The following is a 17,488-nucleotide window of genomic DNA, read 5'->3' as shown; positions in this document are numbered from 1 at the left end:
AGCCCTCATAGCTCCAAATTCCTGTCCCAGCCACAAACACAGCAATTCCCTCAGACACACTCATTCCCTAGGGCCCCAGACACAACAAACCCTCTGCCTAGACACAGCTAAACCTTTCCTGTCACCCTCCTATGCTCACCAAATTGGCCCAGCACCTTGTCTCATTGACACCTAAGGGAGGGAAGGAAGGAAGAAAATAAGAGAAAGAGAGAGGAAAAGGTAAAGGCTTTGGGGGTCTGGACTTCACAAGAGAAAAGATCCTCTGACAGAACAGCACCCATCCCCCATGGAAGTGCAAGATTTCTCTTTCATTTGCCTTTTTAAAACTCTGAGATGTTTGTAAGCCAGCATCCCTTCTATACCAACAACCTTCTTCTGCCTCTCTGATACCTGACACCCTGGGGGTGCTCTACCCTCAACAAAAAGCAAGCAAAGTGTGGTAAAGAGGGACAATGGCTACAGTGAGACCAGGGATCTAACCAAACTGGTTCACGCTAAGTGTCACACAGCCCAATACGGGTGGCACTCCAGGCAACAACCCCATGACAGCTCACTTCGACTTCCATCAATAGGAAGGCTTCACCCTGGCTTTGCTCTGGAGGGACAAGGGGCTTGTGTATTTAGCAGGGAGGAGATGCCCCTCTGGATCCATTCCTGCATGAAAGCAGCCAAGCCTGGGGAAGAACTACGGTCACATGTCTTCTCCTTACCTCATCTGAGCACCAGGCACACACAGGACTCACAGCTAGACATTGCTGGCAGGAGTGGACACCTCGTGTGGTACAGATGTTGGACACTGCAACAGAGACAAAGGCATTAGCACCCAACCTGGCCTGACAGTGTAGCTGACCTCCTACAACCTTTCCAACTTCCCCAGTCACCCAGATTTATAGCTCTCAGATGCACACAGCAGGTCTGACCATACCATAGACATTCACCAACCACAGGCTGTGCAGTAAGGAGGAAAGAATGAGAAAGGTCGCTCTCTCTGTGTGTCTCTCATGAATAAATAAATAAAATTTAAAAAAAAAAAAAAAAGAGAGAAAGGTCGGAGGAAATGCATCACCACCCGCATTGATGAGGCCCCAGTGATGACAAGTGCTGGATCAAGACTGAAACCTGGGCCAAACTATCAGATCATAACTGATGGAGAGGCTTTAATTAATACCTGGTTTGACACCTACATGGTGCATAGCTAAATCTGAGGCCCAGGGCAATGTAATGTGCCCTCTCTCCAATTATTCTAGTGATCGATTCACAGCCCCTACTCTGGAATCCAAAGCCCTGATGCGCTAACATTAACACATAGCCTATGTATGGTGGGGGGCGGGAGTGCGGATGGCCATGGGAACGTTCCACTGGCCTGCCAGGACAAAGCAAAGCTTCCAAAACCTTCTCAAGCATCCCAATACGTATATCTTTGGGTCAAGGTGTAGACTGGTCCAGGGAAAGCTCCAGAAATGTCAGAAAAGGCTTAGTGAGATAAACTGGAGGGTGTAACATGGATCAGAGTTGGAAGTCCTGGAAGATATTTGAATCCTGAGTGCTCTTTTTTACTAGCCATGTCATGACTTTGAGCAACTCAGCTAACCTTTATGAAATGGTAATATCTATCTCACAGGATTTGTGCAAAGTATTCAGTGAGGTAAAAGAGAAGCATGTGGTGCCCTACAAAATGTCATTCAAATATGAACAGTCTTCACACTGTCAAAAGACAGAGAAAAAGCTAGAGGGAAAAGCAGAGACAAGCAGAAGGACCAAAATAAACCAGGGAAGCCTAGCCAAGAAGCAAACTTCAGGCGTTTACTTAGAAGTTCTCCCCCTCCCTGCTTCCCCTAGCTCAGCCTTCTTGGGCTTAGCCAGGTAAACCTCTGCTTTCCGCAATGCCCCCAGGAGGGTCTTTTCAAATATAAAGGTCTCTCAGCCTGAGGAAGATACATTCCCCTCTGTGACCCAGGTCCTCCATCCAATTTTCTAAAGTGGTCCCTTGCCCGCATCTGGGAAGACCAGCAAAGCCATTTTTAGGGAAATCAACCTGATCGGTGGGGTGTTTTTCCAGTGCCCCTAAAACCTCTCATCAAGCTGAATGTCTCAGTCCATTTTATTATAGTGTGACTAAACTCCCTTCCAACATCCAGACAAAACATACCCAGAAAATGTGCGCACACACACACACACACACACACACAACACAGTATTGTCAAAAAAAATTATCCGAGATTTGGAAATAGGCAAGGAAATACTGGATGTCCTTTCAATGCAGGGTGTTGACAAGTAGACCCACCATACCTAGGGATTATCTGATTTTCTTGGGGAATATACCTTTGTTTGACTTCTAGTGATTAGGATATTTTAAAACTCCATAAGGATAGAGGTTAACTTGTAGAAAACCAGTTACAACGGAAATAATTCTTGATGAGAACAGTATATATGATTCTTCTCCAACAGCACTGCAAATAATCTGTCTGGTATCAAAGGTAACCCTCTGAAGGTTAGGGTTTATTGCCTTGTAGAACATTAACTAATTTCGAAACTGTCAGATAATTGATTTAAACATTCCTCTGACTGACCAACTATAAATTTCCCTTCCCTGAGTTTTCTAAAGATTTTTAAAAATAATCTCTCCACCCAATGTGGAGTTTGAAATTCAAACCCCAAAATCAAGAGTCACACACTCTACTAACTGAACCAGCCAGGCGCCCCTCCCTTCCCTGAATTTTCTTGGAAACTAATCTTAATAACTTACTGCTTCCCTCATTAATTTAGTTGAATAAAATTTTTGACACATATTCATGTTATGTTTGTATGGTAAACATACTTTAAACTCTTTAAACATTACATTTTAACGATATCCATCTCCTCTAGGGTCTCACTGGAGGGCAGAGAGATCCATCAGAAGGGTATAGACCGCAGATCTGAGTCACCACTACTAAGGTGGCCTTAGGCAGTCATTTAACTCCTCTCAGCCTGTTTCTTCACAGACTATCCTTAACATATTACAATTACTCATCTGTCTTAACAACACTGCCATCCAATAGATTTTAAGCCCCTCAAGGTCTGCCCTGCCCAGCCCAGCCCCAGGCCTTGCTCAAAGCAAATGCTCCATAAATGTATACTGGAGCAAACGGAGAGAAGTATTGGACTAGATCTGTTTTGTTTTGTTTTTTAAACAACTGAGCTCCAAATTATGCAAGGAATTCTGATATAGAACATGCAAATTGGTTGAAACAGTTCCTCTGACAATTTAAATTTTCATTGTTTTCCTAAAAACACGAGAATTTTCTGTGGAATCCTGGAAGCCCCAGACTTCCTCAGAGCTTGACTCTAACTTCAAAGGCCCTTCCCAACTCCACGGTTCTGTAAATGGGGTGCTGCTACCAGCCCAAGAATAATCCCTGGGCCCGAGCCTCTGATGTGACTGCCCCTTACCCATCAAGCACGAGGTCTGTGAAGTAGGAATTATGGCAGTGGTTCCTGGCCTGGCCCTAAGGTTCCAAGGCCACCTCTGAGCTGGGGCAACCTTCAGCCACACCCTGTCTATCTATAATGGAAGAAAGGTAGCTGGTCTTCCCAGAGCTCTGGGCTTCAGAAGGCCTCATGGTTCAGATCACACGATGCGACCAAGAGGCCTCCCTCGGCAAGGGCTGCCTGGCCACGTCTCAGCTCACAGTGGCTCTTTTCCCAGCCAGATGTGAGCACAGCCCCTCTTACTGCCTTACTGGAAGAGCTCTGAGAGGAGCATAGCCTGAACTATTTTAGGTCTCTGCCTCTCTCCTTGAGGTTTCCATGGGAATTGGCATCCAGGGGGTAGTTCGATTTTCACTAGGGTGGGGAGGGAGCAGAAGCATGAGGAAACCTTGGGGAAGAGTGAGAAGAGAGGATCATGGGAAGTATGGGCACATCAAATTATTTTTGCCAACTTTTTTCCCAGCCTGTCCATTTTTCCATCCATTCATTCTCAAATTAGCATTTATTTGTCTATGAGTCCTTGACTTGTAGCCAGAATAGAAAGCCTTGCCAGATGGTAAATAAATAACAGCAGGCCCCCTCCCAGTGAATGGGCGGCCCCCGACCCCAGAGGATGAGACAAGCTGCTGGGATTTGTTCCTTAGGAAGTCATGCCTGGGGAGTCATGTCAGCCAGTTCCCTTTACCGCCTCTGTCAGTGAATCACAGGTTGATTTCGTGAGAACCAATGATCCCCCAACAATATACCCCCCACCAAGACCTGCCACCAAGGGCAGGTTCCCTGGATTGCAGTGGCTAAAAGTGACTGACTCATCAGAAGTCTCTGTGCCTGGGCCATGCCAATTCAATGAGCTGGGGCTCTGAGGCCACCCCTCCCTCCTGAACATGTGGAAGGAGTTTGGGCCTCCTTTTCCAGTCATTTATAAGGCTCTGTTCCTGCTCAGTCTCAAAGGCCCAGACTCAGCCCTGCTAGAGAAGTGGCGATCCCCTTCAGAACTTTATCATTGAAAAGAATTAGCAACCCCCAACACCCATTTCCTCTGACAGTTTAGCTAAAGCCAGGAAACAAGGTGGATTGTCCCTTGTTCTCATGGGTGGCTGTAAGGATTCAATGAATCAATCCCTGTCAAACTCTGAGCACCACAGGCTAGTATACAGGAAGGGCTCACTCACTGTAGGCAGCTGCTGCTCTAGATGCTATTGGTTTTGTCCTCCCTGTTTTTATCCTGAGTCCCAAGCTGTTTAAGGCAGGTGAATGTTTTACTTTTTTCTTTTTTCTCAGAACTCACTACATTGTCAGGACATAATACATACAGTTGAGCATGCCCTGAATGGGGCAGTGAAGCCAGGAAGCGCTAGACTAGAATAAAATGATCAGTTGTCAGATCTCACTTCTAAATGGAGTCAGGAATATTAGTGTTCAAAAATCCAATCTGGGGGCACCTGGGGGGCTCAGTGGTGGAGTGTCTCCCTTTGGCTCAGGTCATTATCCCAGGGTCCTGGGATTGAGTCCCACATTGCGCTCCCAGTAGGGAGCCTGCTTCTCCCTCTGCCTATGTCTCTGCCTCTCTCTGTCTCTCTCATGAAAAATAAATAAAATCTTAGAAAAAAAAATCCAATCTGGGAGGGCTGACCAAGAAGAGGAGACCAATTCAAAAAGACAAGACCGCCAACACAGTTGCCTGGAAAGCAGTAGAAGGAAAGGCTGTGGTTTGGCACATCAGCCTAATTCACAGAACCAGAAGAGAGACAAAGGATGGGGAAAAAAATGGAGAAAAAAAGGGGAACAAGGAAGAGAGTTGGAACAAGTGGAAGTCATAATGCGTCAATGAGAGCTATTTTGAGGACATGCTGTCCAATGAGACAGGATGTTAGACTGCAGGAGCAGGCCGGGGAACTTCAGGAGAGGGTTAAGTGGGGTTAATGGAGAGGTGTTTAGTGGGGAGAAAGGATGATCCATGCTGCATATGCTATGGACTATCTTACTATCTGCCAGAGAGGAGTTCTGGCCTAGGTCCCCAGCCCTGCCACTGACCTTTGGCTGGTCACTTCCCAGTTAGGCCCATGGGGATACTGGGTGACTCAGGCAATGCCTGAGCCTCCATTGCAGTCACCTGGCTGAGTGAGTCATCCAAGAACAAAACATCTCATGCTAACTGCCATATGGATTCACAACTGGTTTCTCCAGAGCAAGCTGCTGAGAAAATTTATTTTATTTTTGTTCTTTCATCACATGTAGAACAGCTCAGTAATCTAAAGAAGGGGAAACAGACGGGAAAAGTGGTGTCCAAGCTAATACATACCTCTAAGTATAAAGCTCCAGTAAGCCATTACTCAAAATGGCAAGCAATCCAAACTACCACATTTCACCATATCTAAGATCATGGATATAGAATGCATCCTAATTTCAAAGATTTTTTTAAGTTGTTTTAAGTTCATGATATGTAACATCAGAAGACATTCGTGTATAATTTGCCTCTACCATATTAAAATGCATTATGGATTGAATTCTGTGCCCCCAAAAAAGATACACTAAAGTCCTCACCCTTAGTACTGATGACTATCACCTTATTTGGAAATAAAGGTCTTTGCATATATGATCAAGATAAAGTCATTAGGGGAGGCCCTAACCCAATATGACTGATGTCCTTGTAAGGGGAAAATACCATGTGAAAACAGACACAGAGAAAATGTCATGTGATGACAAAGGCAGAGATCAGAGTAACCCAACTGGAAGGCAAAGAATGCCAGGGTACCAGACCTCCACTAGGAGACAGGAAGTAGCACAGGAAGATTCTACCCACAGCCTCAGAGAAAGCATGGTCCTTCTGACACCTTGACTTCAGATTTCTAGCCTTCAGAGAAAATAAATTACCATTGCCGTAAGCCACACAGTGGTTGCAGCCCTAGGAAGCTAATACAAAATGGACTTGCATTTCCATAGCATATATGACACCATTTTGAGGAACACTGCCCTGAAATACTTTGCATAATAGAGAAAAAGCCATCCTGGAATGAAAACTGCCATGGTTAATCCATCTGTAGATAATGGGAAAGTGGGTACTTTGGCTTTATACTTTTCTACTAACATACATCAGTGATGTTGGCATTCCGTCATTCATTTATTCAACCAATATTCATTGAGCACCTACTGTGCCTGGCACTCTCCTAGGCACTGAAGACATTGTTGAACAAAACAAGCCCCCTACTCATACGGAGCTTAAATTATAGTGAGAAAATAGAAACAAAAACATACACAACAAAATATAATTTCAAACACAGGCAAATGTTTTTTTTAAAAGAACAAACAGAGTGGGCGGTCTGGGTGTCTCAGTCAGTTAAGCATCTGCCTTTGGCTGGGGTTATGATTGCAGGGTCCTGGGATTGAGTCCTGCATTGGGATCTCTACTCAGCAGGGTGTCTGTATCTCCCTCTCCCTCTGTATCTGTTCTCTCTCTCAAATTAAAAAAAAAAAAAAAAAAAAAAAGGAAACCATAGAAGAATAGCATCAATGAGAGGAAGTAGTCCCTTATAAAGAAAGTAGTCAAGAAAAGCCTCTCTGGGGGCAGCCCGGGTGGCTCAGCGGTTTAGCGCCACCTTCAGCCCAGGGCCCTATGCTGAGACCTGGGATTGAGTTCCATGTCGGGCTCCCTGCGTGGAGCCCACTTCTCTCTCTGCCTGTGTCTCTGCCTCTTTCTCTCTCTCTCTCTCTCTTTCTCTCTCATGAATAAATAAATAAAATCTTTAAAATAAAAAAAAGGCCTCTCTGGACCTGAATAGACATTTTTCCAAAGAAGACATACATATGGCCATCAGACACAGGAAAAGATACTCAACATCACAATTTCCCTCATTATGAGGGAAATGCAAATCAAAACCACAATGAAATATCATCTCACACCTTTCAGAATGGCTAAAATTAAAAAGACAAAGAATAATAGTTATTGGGCAGGATGTGGAGGAAAAGGAACCCTCCTGTGTGTTGGTGTTGATGTTAATTGGTGCAGCCACTGTGGAAAACAGTAAGAGGGTTCCCAAAAAAATTAAAAATAGAAACACCATATGACCCAATAATTCTACTACTATTTACTCAAACAAAACAAAAACACTAATTCAAAAAAGATATATGCACCTGTATGCTTATTGCAGTGTTATTTACAATAGCCAAGATACGGAAGCATCCTAAGCGTCCATCAATAGATCAGTGGATAAAGATGTAATACACACGCGCACACTCACTGGAATATTGCACAGCCATAAGGAAGGACGAGATCTTGCCATTTTTTATGACAACATGGACGGACCCAGAGAGTATTATGCTAAGTGAAGTAAGTTAGGCTAAGAAAAACAAATACCATATGATTGCACTCATATATGGGCTCTAAAAATACAAAACAAATTAATGAACAAATAAAAAGCAGAAAGAGACCTATAAATACAGAGAACAAACTGATGTTTGCCAGAGGGAAGGGGGGTAAGTGGATGGGCAAAATGCGTGAAGGGGAGTGGGAGATACAGGCTTCCAGTTATGCAATGAATAAGTCATAGGAATAAAAGGTACAGCATAGGAAGTATAGTCGATGATATTGTAAAAGCGCTGCATGGTGACAGGCCATGGATACACTTGTAAACGTAGCATAATGTATAGAGATGCTGAATCACTATGTAGTACACATGAAACTAATGTGACATGTATCACCTGTACTCAAATTTTTAAAAAAAATTTTTTTAAAAAAAGAGGAAAAAATGAAAAAGAAAGGCCTCTCTGAGTTGACATTCCAAAATGATATGAAGGAGTGTGTCTTGGGAAAATCTAGGGGCTGAGCATTCTAGAAAGAATCCATGACAAGTGCTAGATGGACCTCAGTCTGTTAAAGCAATAGCAGGAAGAGAGAGAGAGGAGGAAAGAGGCAGAGAAGCAGCAAGAGAAGCAGTCAGGGAGCAGAATGCTAGGAAGCTATAACCACGGTAGGGAATGTGGCTTTCATTCTCTATGTGATGGAAAGCCCCTAGAGGAGTCTGAGCAGAGGTGAGCATAGAAAATATCATCCTGGCCACTCAAAGGAAGGCAGACATTAGGGAAACAAGATGGAAAGAGACCAATTAGGAAGCTATTACAATAATCCAGGCTACAGATGGCAGGGATTTGGATTGGGAGAGTAGCAGGGTTAACAGTGTGGTCAGACCTAGATATGTTCCAGGGCCTTACTGATGGATGGCATGTGGGGCATGGCAGAAAGACAGGACGGATTTTGCCCCCTAACAAGTGGATCCCCTTGGACAAAGCTCAGATGTTTTGACCACTGGCCATACCCTTTCACTGACTCTTCAGCCAGTAGGTCCTGCCCTTGTAAGTGAAGCAGGATCATGCCTGGTTAGCATCTCCAACCGGGTTAATTAGGGAGCCATGTGCAGAACACTGCAGAAAGCCCATCCTCAGAGTCCTATCTTCCATATGGTCGTCATATAAAATTAACATTCAGTCCCTGAGCAACATCATAGGGCAGCAGTGGTAAAACAATGAACATTATTATTGTGTAACAGTGGACATGATGGGGAAGACATGCAGAGCCATAGGCAAGAGACTTCAGATCCAAAGGCACTTTTGCCATCCGCTGGCTGTGTAACCTTGGCCAGGTCCTTTCATCTCCCTGGGGCTCTAAGGTCCAATGACTCTTTCATTCTTTATTCAAGGACTCATAATTGCTCCCTAGTATTTAACAGGCCTAATGCAGCCACATCAGCCAAGTATGGGAGACCCCAAATCATTGCTTCCTTTTCCCCATGCTCCCAAATATGGACATACTTCATGCAGTGCTAGGATTAAATGAGATAATTTTATCTACCTGCAGTGCATGCTCAGTAAATGTGTTAGATTCCTTCCTGTGTACCTTCACTCTAACTCCTTCCTGCATTAGGAATGCCCATCTACATCCCCACCACAGCCCCGCCTCAGGATCAGATTCACTGGGCCTTCTGCCTCTAATAGGATATGCTGAAGAAATCACAGGCCAGGAGACAAGAGCTCCCTGGGCTAGACTCTACCAACGCCCCAAAACTAGCTGTATGATCTTGGGCAAGTCATTTTGACTCTCAGGGCCTCTCCTTTTTGCTTCTCTGTAAAGTAGTGTTGGATTAGAAGTGCTGCCAGCCCTGGAAGTATATATTCCAGCCAGAAACCATCACCGGTGACTAACGCTCTAGGAGGTCCAGCATCGCAGAGGCCAAGACCCCTCACACAATGCACAAATGTCCATTTCTTCCTAATAGCTTAGTGGAGATTTGATGCAAATGCATCTCAAGCTCTGGAAAATTTTATCAGCACTAGCCCCACCTCCCATCTGACTCACTCAGTAGAGAGAAAAAGCAAGCCCGTACCAAGCTCTGTTTGAGGCTCAGCCCAGCAGTGCCCTGTTGGTGACCTCCTTGGCATCCAGCACTCTAGTTCTGCTACTTCTCCTCCTCCAGTTCATGTCTGGTGGGTATGGACAGCAGGTAACGGTGCTGCTGCAAGTCTTTGTCGTCCCCATCCTAGTAGGAAGGCAAACTGCTCCCACCATTCCAGAAGACAATTTGGCAAAACCTATTAAAATTTAAGTGTAAAATATTCACTTCCTTTGACCTAGAAGCTTTAGTTCAAGAAATTGAGCCTGTAAAAACACTTGAACAAAGGTGCCAACAATGAGCAAGGCCATCCCCCGCAGCTTTATCTGTAGTAGCAAATAATTGGGAATGATCCCACCGTCTGCCAACAGGGAACCAGTTAAGAAAATTCTGCTACATCCGGGATCCCTGGGTGGCGCAGCGGTTTGGCGCCTGCCTTTGGCCCAGGGCGTGATCCTGGAGACCCGGGATCGAATCCCACGTCGGGCTCCCGGTGCATGGAGCCTGCTTCTCCCTCTGCCTGTGTCTCTGCCTCTCTCTCTCTCTCTCTGTGTGACTATCATAAATAAATAAAAATTAAAAAAAAATAATAAAAGTTTTAAAAAAAAAAGAAAATTCTGCTACATCCATTTGACAGTATGCCTGCTGGCTAGAATTCTTACGATAAATAACGGAAAGATATAAACTCACATAAAGATATGCTTAAGATATATTATTGAGTGACATTGATCCTATTGTGGGTGATCCTACTTGAGAAATAACAGTAAGGATAAGTAACTGTTTATGGTGACATATACATAGGGAAAAAAAACTCGAGTAACTTAACAGCAGTTATCTCTAAGGACAAAACTACAAGGGACTTGGCGCTTTCTGCATTATTCTGTTTCTACACTGCTTGGCTTTTTTTTTTTTTTAATACAACAGGCTGAATTACATTTATAAGCTAAAAGGAAATTAAAGCTGATTTTAAATGTTCTCTGTCCTCTCTCACTTTTTACACTGGCATTCATCTAAGTGCAGACTCCCCAGGGGTGCCTGGCTGGCTCAGCCAGTTAAGCATCTGCCTTTGGCTCAGGTCATAACCCCAGGGTGCTGGGATGGAGTCCTGCATTAGGTTCCCTGCTCAGCAGGGAGGCTGCTTCTCTTTCTCCCTTTCCCTCTGCAGCTCCTCCTGCTTGTGCTCTCTGTCTCTCAAATAAATAAATAAAACCTTTAAATCAATTAACATACATACATACATACATAAATAACTGTAGACTCCCCAGAGCATGCCTGGCTTCTTATAACATGGAGCACCTGTGGCATCAAAACCCTATAGATACTCTTTCAATCTGCAGTTCGGTGGGAACTCCAAAATAAACATTGGCCCACTCCCTTCAGGAACCTCCCAGGAGAGAGACAATCTGTTCTCAACCTATAGAAGTTCCAGAACGGAGACACCATGTTACCCTCCATCTCAAAGAGGTGGTCAAGCCTGGCCGCCCCCAGCAAAGGCAGCAGAGGTTTAACCTAGAGGAGTTTATCTCGTGCTGTCACTAAAACAAGGGTTTGGAACCATGGGTGGATCTCATTGGCCCAGGTTTCTCTATCCAAGAATCCTATTTAGCAAAGAGATTAAGGTTGGCTACAGGGACTTTTAAAGTGGCTACTGGATGTGCCTTTTGCTAAATTTCTGGAGCATTCTTCGGTTGAGAAGTTTTTTGAGCCTGTTTTTAGCTGAAGACCTCCCTTTCCTCACCCTCCACCCCCAAAGAAATCTTTACATGGAGTTCCATGTTATGAATTAGTTAAAGGAAAAACTTCTCCACCTGAAGGTACGGATGTGCAGGTGCAAACCAAAAAGACTCCCCCTCCATCTCCTTCCACTTTGCAGCCCCTGAGACACCTAGTGCCTGAGGCCCAATGGGAAGATGGCTTGTGCAAAGTTACCCAGCAAGCTGATGAAAAAGCCTGCACAGGTGGGAATCAAAAATAGATTTCTCAGTTCCCGACCCATAGCTCTTTTCACACCTGAGGTCTGTTTTTTTCTCTGCATGAAAGGAAGTAGGTTTTGTAAGTTAAAAACAAAACAAAAACAATAACAAGTTTAGGTAAAGGAATACAGACACACATGACGATTATTATATATATACAAGGAGGAAAATCTAAATTGAACACACCATCTGATTTTAAAAAATGGACATTATGGGAGAATAAAATTAAAGGGTAACCAGAAAAAAAGGGGGGGAACTAGCCATTTTATTCTCCAGCTTTTGACTGTCTTAAAAAAGTTCACCTCATTCTCTCCTTGAATGTTGGAACGTCTTTGCCAACTGAACTAAGAAATGCTGGCAAGAGTGAGACTAGTCTTTTTGTGGCAACATGACTGAAAACCAGAAGGAAGACTTGTATTTTCAGAGATGCTACCAAATTTTTTTAAAGATAGAATAGCCCCAGGTTTACTTAACAGCTTCTGGCTCTAAGGATTGTGACATACCGTATTTGGCCACAAAATATGCACTGCTTTCCAGACCAATAATAAAAGTGCTGGTTGCTGCAAAATCCTCCCCAATATCCTGAAGATATCACTACTTAGCATTTGGGAAGTCTAATGGCTTATAACATGGCCCAAATGCATTCATCCAATTAGAAAATTTAGAAATTGAAAGTTGCATCTGGGTTTAACTGACATAGTCCACCTGCTTTCAGGGTAACTGTCTCAGCACCTGAGGAAGATGGAGTAGCCTTAGCTACCAGATACATACACAACAGGGGTGAATCTCAAATGTGTCATGCTATGTGAAAGAAGCCAGACTTAAAAGACTACATGTCCTATGACTTCTTTTATATGACATTCCACAAAAGGTAGAATTGTAGGGACAGGAAACAGATCAGAGGCTGCCGGGAACTCAAGGTGGGGATAGGATACTGACAGCAGAGGAGCTTAAGGGAAACTTTTGAGATGATGGAAATATTCTGTATCTTGATTGTGGTGATGGCTACTTGACTAAATGTGTCAAAATTCAAAAAACTGTACACCTAATAAGGATGGATTTCATTCCATGCTAATTACGCCTCAATAAACCTAATTTTAAAGAGTGTTCCTGGAGATACTGTGCACATGGGGAAAAAAGGCAGATTTTTTTGTTGTTGTTAGTTTCACATTTAAATAAATGTCTTCAGTCTACACAGGGAGACAGGCAGTGTCACTTTCCCGCTCCTATCTGCATTGCCACTCAGGACCTGAGTTCCTTCAGGCACAATGATCGTTCCATTCCAGAAGGGTCAGGGCTCAGGGAAGGAGGGAAGGCAATGGGGTGAAGCAGCAGGCCAGCTCTGTGGGCAGCAGAGGGAGCTGGGGCAGGCCAAGTGGTTTATCCCTGAAGCTGCTCTGTCACTCCCCCAGTTAATTATCTGTCTGCTGATTCATGAGTTGTGGTTCCTGTGGGCATGCTTCCTGGCTATTTCTGCCAACAGAGGCAAGAAGGATTGGTAGGGCTGGAAGGGGATGATAACCAGAGATCCTGAGTGGGGTGGGGAGTTTCTATTAGGAAACTCCAGAGTCATATGCATTCTCCCCCTCCTCACTATTGCCTCCTGGCCCCATCTGATACTGCTGTCCCCAGGAGACCTCTACCACGAACAGTTTAGAGGCAGGTTAAAGGAGAATGCTTCTCCCCTGTATGTCTTCTCCCAGGAAAGGAAGAAAAAAGCAGACAATCCATAGAGGGTCCCCTGAAAACAGAGGTCTAAGGCACCATAGCACAGAGATCCAAATACCCAAAGAATTCATGGTCTCAGCTATATTCTAAAATTCCCCCAGAATGCTCAGATGAAACCCTTGAGGATCCTCTGTGAATGAATGCAGATATTCAAATATTGAGTTTCTTACAATGAGGCACATCACCTCTAGATGCCCTCTCAAAGCGTTCCCATTGGCTGTCAGTGTAGCAAGGCACTGGGCCTAGCACACCGAACAAAATAGACATGTTCTTCTCCTCATAGAACCTGAAATCTTGTGAACGTCTTTTACTTTCCTCTTTCCTCAGACAGAACTTCAGATTTTCTAGTGGATAAAGCAAATGTATGAGCCTCTTCATCCTTGGTCTCTTCTGTGGGTTCTTGTTGGGTCAGAGTGGCTGAGATATACCAAAACACCAATGGGGGAATGCCATATAGGTGTGGGAAAAGGGACCCCATCAGTCTCATTCTGGGAGCCTGAGTTGCATTCATGCACTAAGCAGTAATAGCTCATCTCCACTATATGTAGATACCAAGAATAATGGCAAAAATAAATGCCATTTATCGAATGCTTTTTTGTGCCTTTATCTCATTTAAGTAGCACAATCATTGAATACTTTACAGATGAGGAAACTGAGGTTTCAAGAGATTAAGTAACTTGCCTAAGGTCACACAACCAATTAGAGACAAAATCAAGAATTAAACCCACATCTGGCTGGCTTAAACCATAACTGTCCCCTTCCCCAGCCAACAAGCCTTCCTGCCATGTCTCTCCAGGCAGAGGGCTTCATTCAGAGAGTTTCCAGGATACAAACTCAGAAGAAATTAGCACTTCAGCTCAGAACTAATCAGTTTAGATGGTGACAGCAAATAAAACTTGTTACCCCTTAGGTATCAAGTTAGAATACAGGCTTATATATGTGAAAGCCACAAAACCCAATACCTCTTGGGTGAAGCCAAAAGATCATCTTTGTATACAAATTCCAAAACTCTACTCTCAAACAACCTCTCTTCCACCCATACCAGACTCTCCTATTCTGGGACAGCCTCTCTGTGCCACCACCCAGCTCTTTCTGTGTCCTTTCAACACTCTGTGTACCAACAACCCTCTTCTACTCTCATCCTACCACCTGCTCCCCCAGGAATCTGACAACATCTGCAACCCAGCCCTCAACCCTGAGTAGGATCCAAATATAATCAAAACCGCTCTTATGGGGGCTTTCTTACTCTGGAGGTCTAACTCTAAAGCCCATGCTCTTAAATACTATTCCAACCTGCTTCTCATCCAGGGCTAGCTCAGTATAACCCATCACGACAGCTGGAATCATCCCAATCATAATGATGAATCTGTGAACAGATCTCCCAAAGGATACTGCAAACTAAGGTATGTCAATGCAGTGGAATCCTTTTTTTTTTTTTTTTTTTAATGCAGTGGAACCCTATATGGATCATCACAACTCTGTATCCAGAGCAGCAAAAATACTACAAGTGAGAGGTGGGGGAGAGATACACCAAAATAACAAGTACATTCTTCATCCTCACTAATATTGAAATCCATAATGCAAGGCTCTATCTTATGTTACTTTACTTTCTTCTAAGTCTATAAGAAAATACAATGATTAGACTCAAATCATTCAGAAAGCTGTAGATGTGAAAAGAAAGCAACAATTGTTTTGAGTTCACAGAAGCAGGCATTTGGAGGAGACCGCTCCACTGCCCCATCCACATCAGATAGCATCTGAACTGAGTCTCTAACACCTCCTTAGGGCACAATGCTGGAGCTTTGTATTTCAGTACTGTGTCATCAAGCTGCTGACTATAGGATGAAGACATCGCTGACCTGATTGAGCATCTATCACATGGGAAGCTTCAGCAAAAACAACTTAGCCCCCCATATATTATCTGTAACTCCTCCACCAAGACATCATTCATAGATTGTGGTGATGGCTTCATGGGTATATATGTATCTCCAAATTCATCAAATCATATACATTAAATACACACAGTTTTTTGTATGTCAGTCATACTGAATAAAGCGATTTTTAAAAGATATTGTTGCCTTGTCCTGTATAATTTCTTACACACATACACACAAGATCTTGAAGGCAGTCGTCAAAGTATTTCTTAATAGCTACCTTTGATATGGATTTATCAGCAAATCTTAATTTTTTAATACCTTCTGCAGGATTTAAATTGCCTTACAATGAGTACTACTCTTTTTCATTAAAAGTGTATATAGGTAGAGTTGTGCACCCTCTGCAGAGGAACGCCCCCGAGGAACGGGAGCCAGAGCTCTCTCTGGGAAGGTCACCGGGGCTCCGGAAGGACCAGGGGCAGCATCCCGGGGCTGTAATCTCCTCTGCCCCTCCCCGGCACCAAGGAGGCTGAATGCCAACTGCCTCGGCATAGTGTGTGCAGCAGCAGGAGAGACAAAGCCAGGGATCCAAGCCAGTTCCTGGGACCCTTCGTGTGGCTCCTCGCACACACGGGAGGTTTTTCAGATGTAAGGGCACCGCTGCCACCGGGGGACACTGCCGGAGTCAGAGCCCTCACCCTCCTGCGAACCGCTCCCCAGGGGAGCCACCAAGGAAAAAGACTAAGAAAAGAAAAACTTGGGAGAAAGTGCAATGCAAAGGGCTGGTAACGTCGAGGAGCTGGCACCCCGCGCGCGCCCACGGTCGCACGCGAGCAGCTGCGGCCACATCCCCCGGCCGCGCGCGGGGACAGCCCGGGAAGCCGCGGCTGGCGGTGCCCACGGTGCCCACGGCGCCCGCCCGCCTCCGCAAGCCCCAGACCACCTGCGAGGCGCGAGCCCGGGACCGGCGCCCCCACGCCCGGGCAGGCGCCTGGCTCGGCCAAGGGCTCCGGGGTCCGGGAGCACCCGCCCGAGGCGGCCCTCCAGCCGGCACCGCGGGGCGGGGAGCTCCCCGGCTGCGGGCCCCGGCGACGCCGGCCTGGCCCCGCGCTCTCGGGGCCGCCCCCGACGCCAGGCTCCCGGGCCGCCACCTCGGCCGCAGGATGCGCGGCGCGGGAGCTGCGGGGAGCCGCGTCCCCGCCGCGCGGGAGCCCCACTCACCTCCGACGCCGGTGCCCGCCAGCGCCCCCAGCAGCAGCACCGCGGCCCAGAGCGGCCGCGCCCGCATCTCGCCCGCCGCCGCCGCGCCCGACCCGCCACAGCGAGCGGCGGCGCCCGCGGCCACTTTTCCCGCAGCGGGAGGGGGAGGGGACGCGGCGGGCGGGACGTCACGGGGCGGGCCCCGACTCGCGCTTCCTGCCCCGCCGCTTCCCCGACCCTGCGCCGGGCACGGGGCGGTGGGCCAGCGCAGCCCCTTCCCCGCCTCGCCTCCGCCCGCCGGGATCCGCCGGGATCCGCCGGGATCCGCCCGCATCCTGCCCCCGGGGTCCCCCGGGGTGCGCTTAGGAAAGCGGGGAGCCTGCGGCCCCGCTCCTGAGCCAGTCCCGCTTCCCCGAGACACCCGCACGGCTTTCTCTTTCACCTGCACTTCTCGGCACTTTCCCTCTGGACCTTGAGTCTGATTCATGCACATTTGATTTGTTTGTTTGACAAACCGTGTGAATGCTTACTCTGGTGCCAAGCACTGGTTCAGTCCTTTATTATTCCTGATTTTTTTCCCCCTTGGGATAGTTTGGTTTTCCGGAAAGCCTCTTGAGACCTCTGAAGCTTGTGTAAGCGGTGATGTCCATAAAGGGCCTCTGTCTGCAAATGCTCGCACCTAGTAGTTGATAGTAGTTTCAACCTACTGCCTCCAAACGCGAAGTCACTGGCTTTACAGCTTTGTCCTGTCTTCCTCAGAGGTCTCCTTCCCAGTCCGCCGATCGTCCCGTCCTTCCTCTGGGTCTCTGGGTCTTCTCCAGACCAGAAACCTCAGGCGGCTCAAAGAGGCAAAAACCAGCGC

The 17,488-nt window shown here is 46.1% G+C and overlaps 1 protein-coding gene across 1 annotated transcript in view; it reads right to left on the bottom strand.

Annotated features, from left to right (window-relative positions):
• Positions 1 to 16,714, bottom strand: part of ITGB3 (integrin subunit beta 3) — a 48,493-nt gene extending 31,779 nt beyond the window's left edge. The window contains 2 exon segments of the mRNA NM_001003162.1: positions 711 to 796; positions 16,648 to 16,714. Of these exon segments, the coding sequence (NP_001003162.1) occupies positions 711 to 796; positions 16,648 to 16,714 (153 nt within the window).
• Positions 16,715 to 17,488: the final 774 nt, after the last annotated feature.

Source organism: Canis lupus, chromosome 9, assembly GCF_011100685.1.
Source record: "Canis lupus familiaris isolate Mischka breed German Shepherd chromosome 9, alternate assembly UU_Cfam_GSD_1.0, whole genome shotgun sequence".
Lineage (NCBI taxonomy): Eukaryota > Metazoa > Chordata > Mammalia > Carnivora > Canidae > Canis > Canis lupus.
Note: the sequence above shows the minus strand (reverse complement) of the source record. Positions and strands in the feature narration are given on the sequence as shown.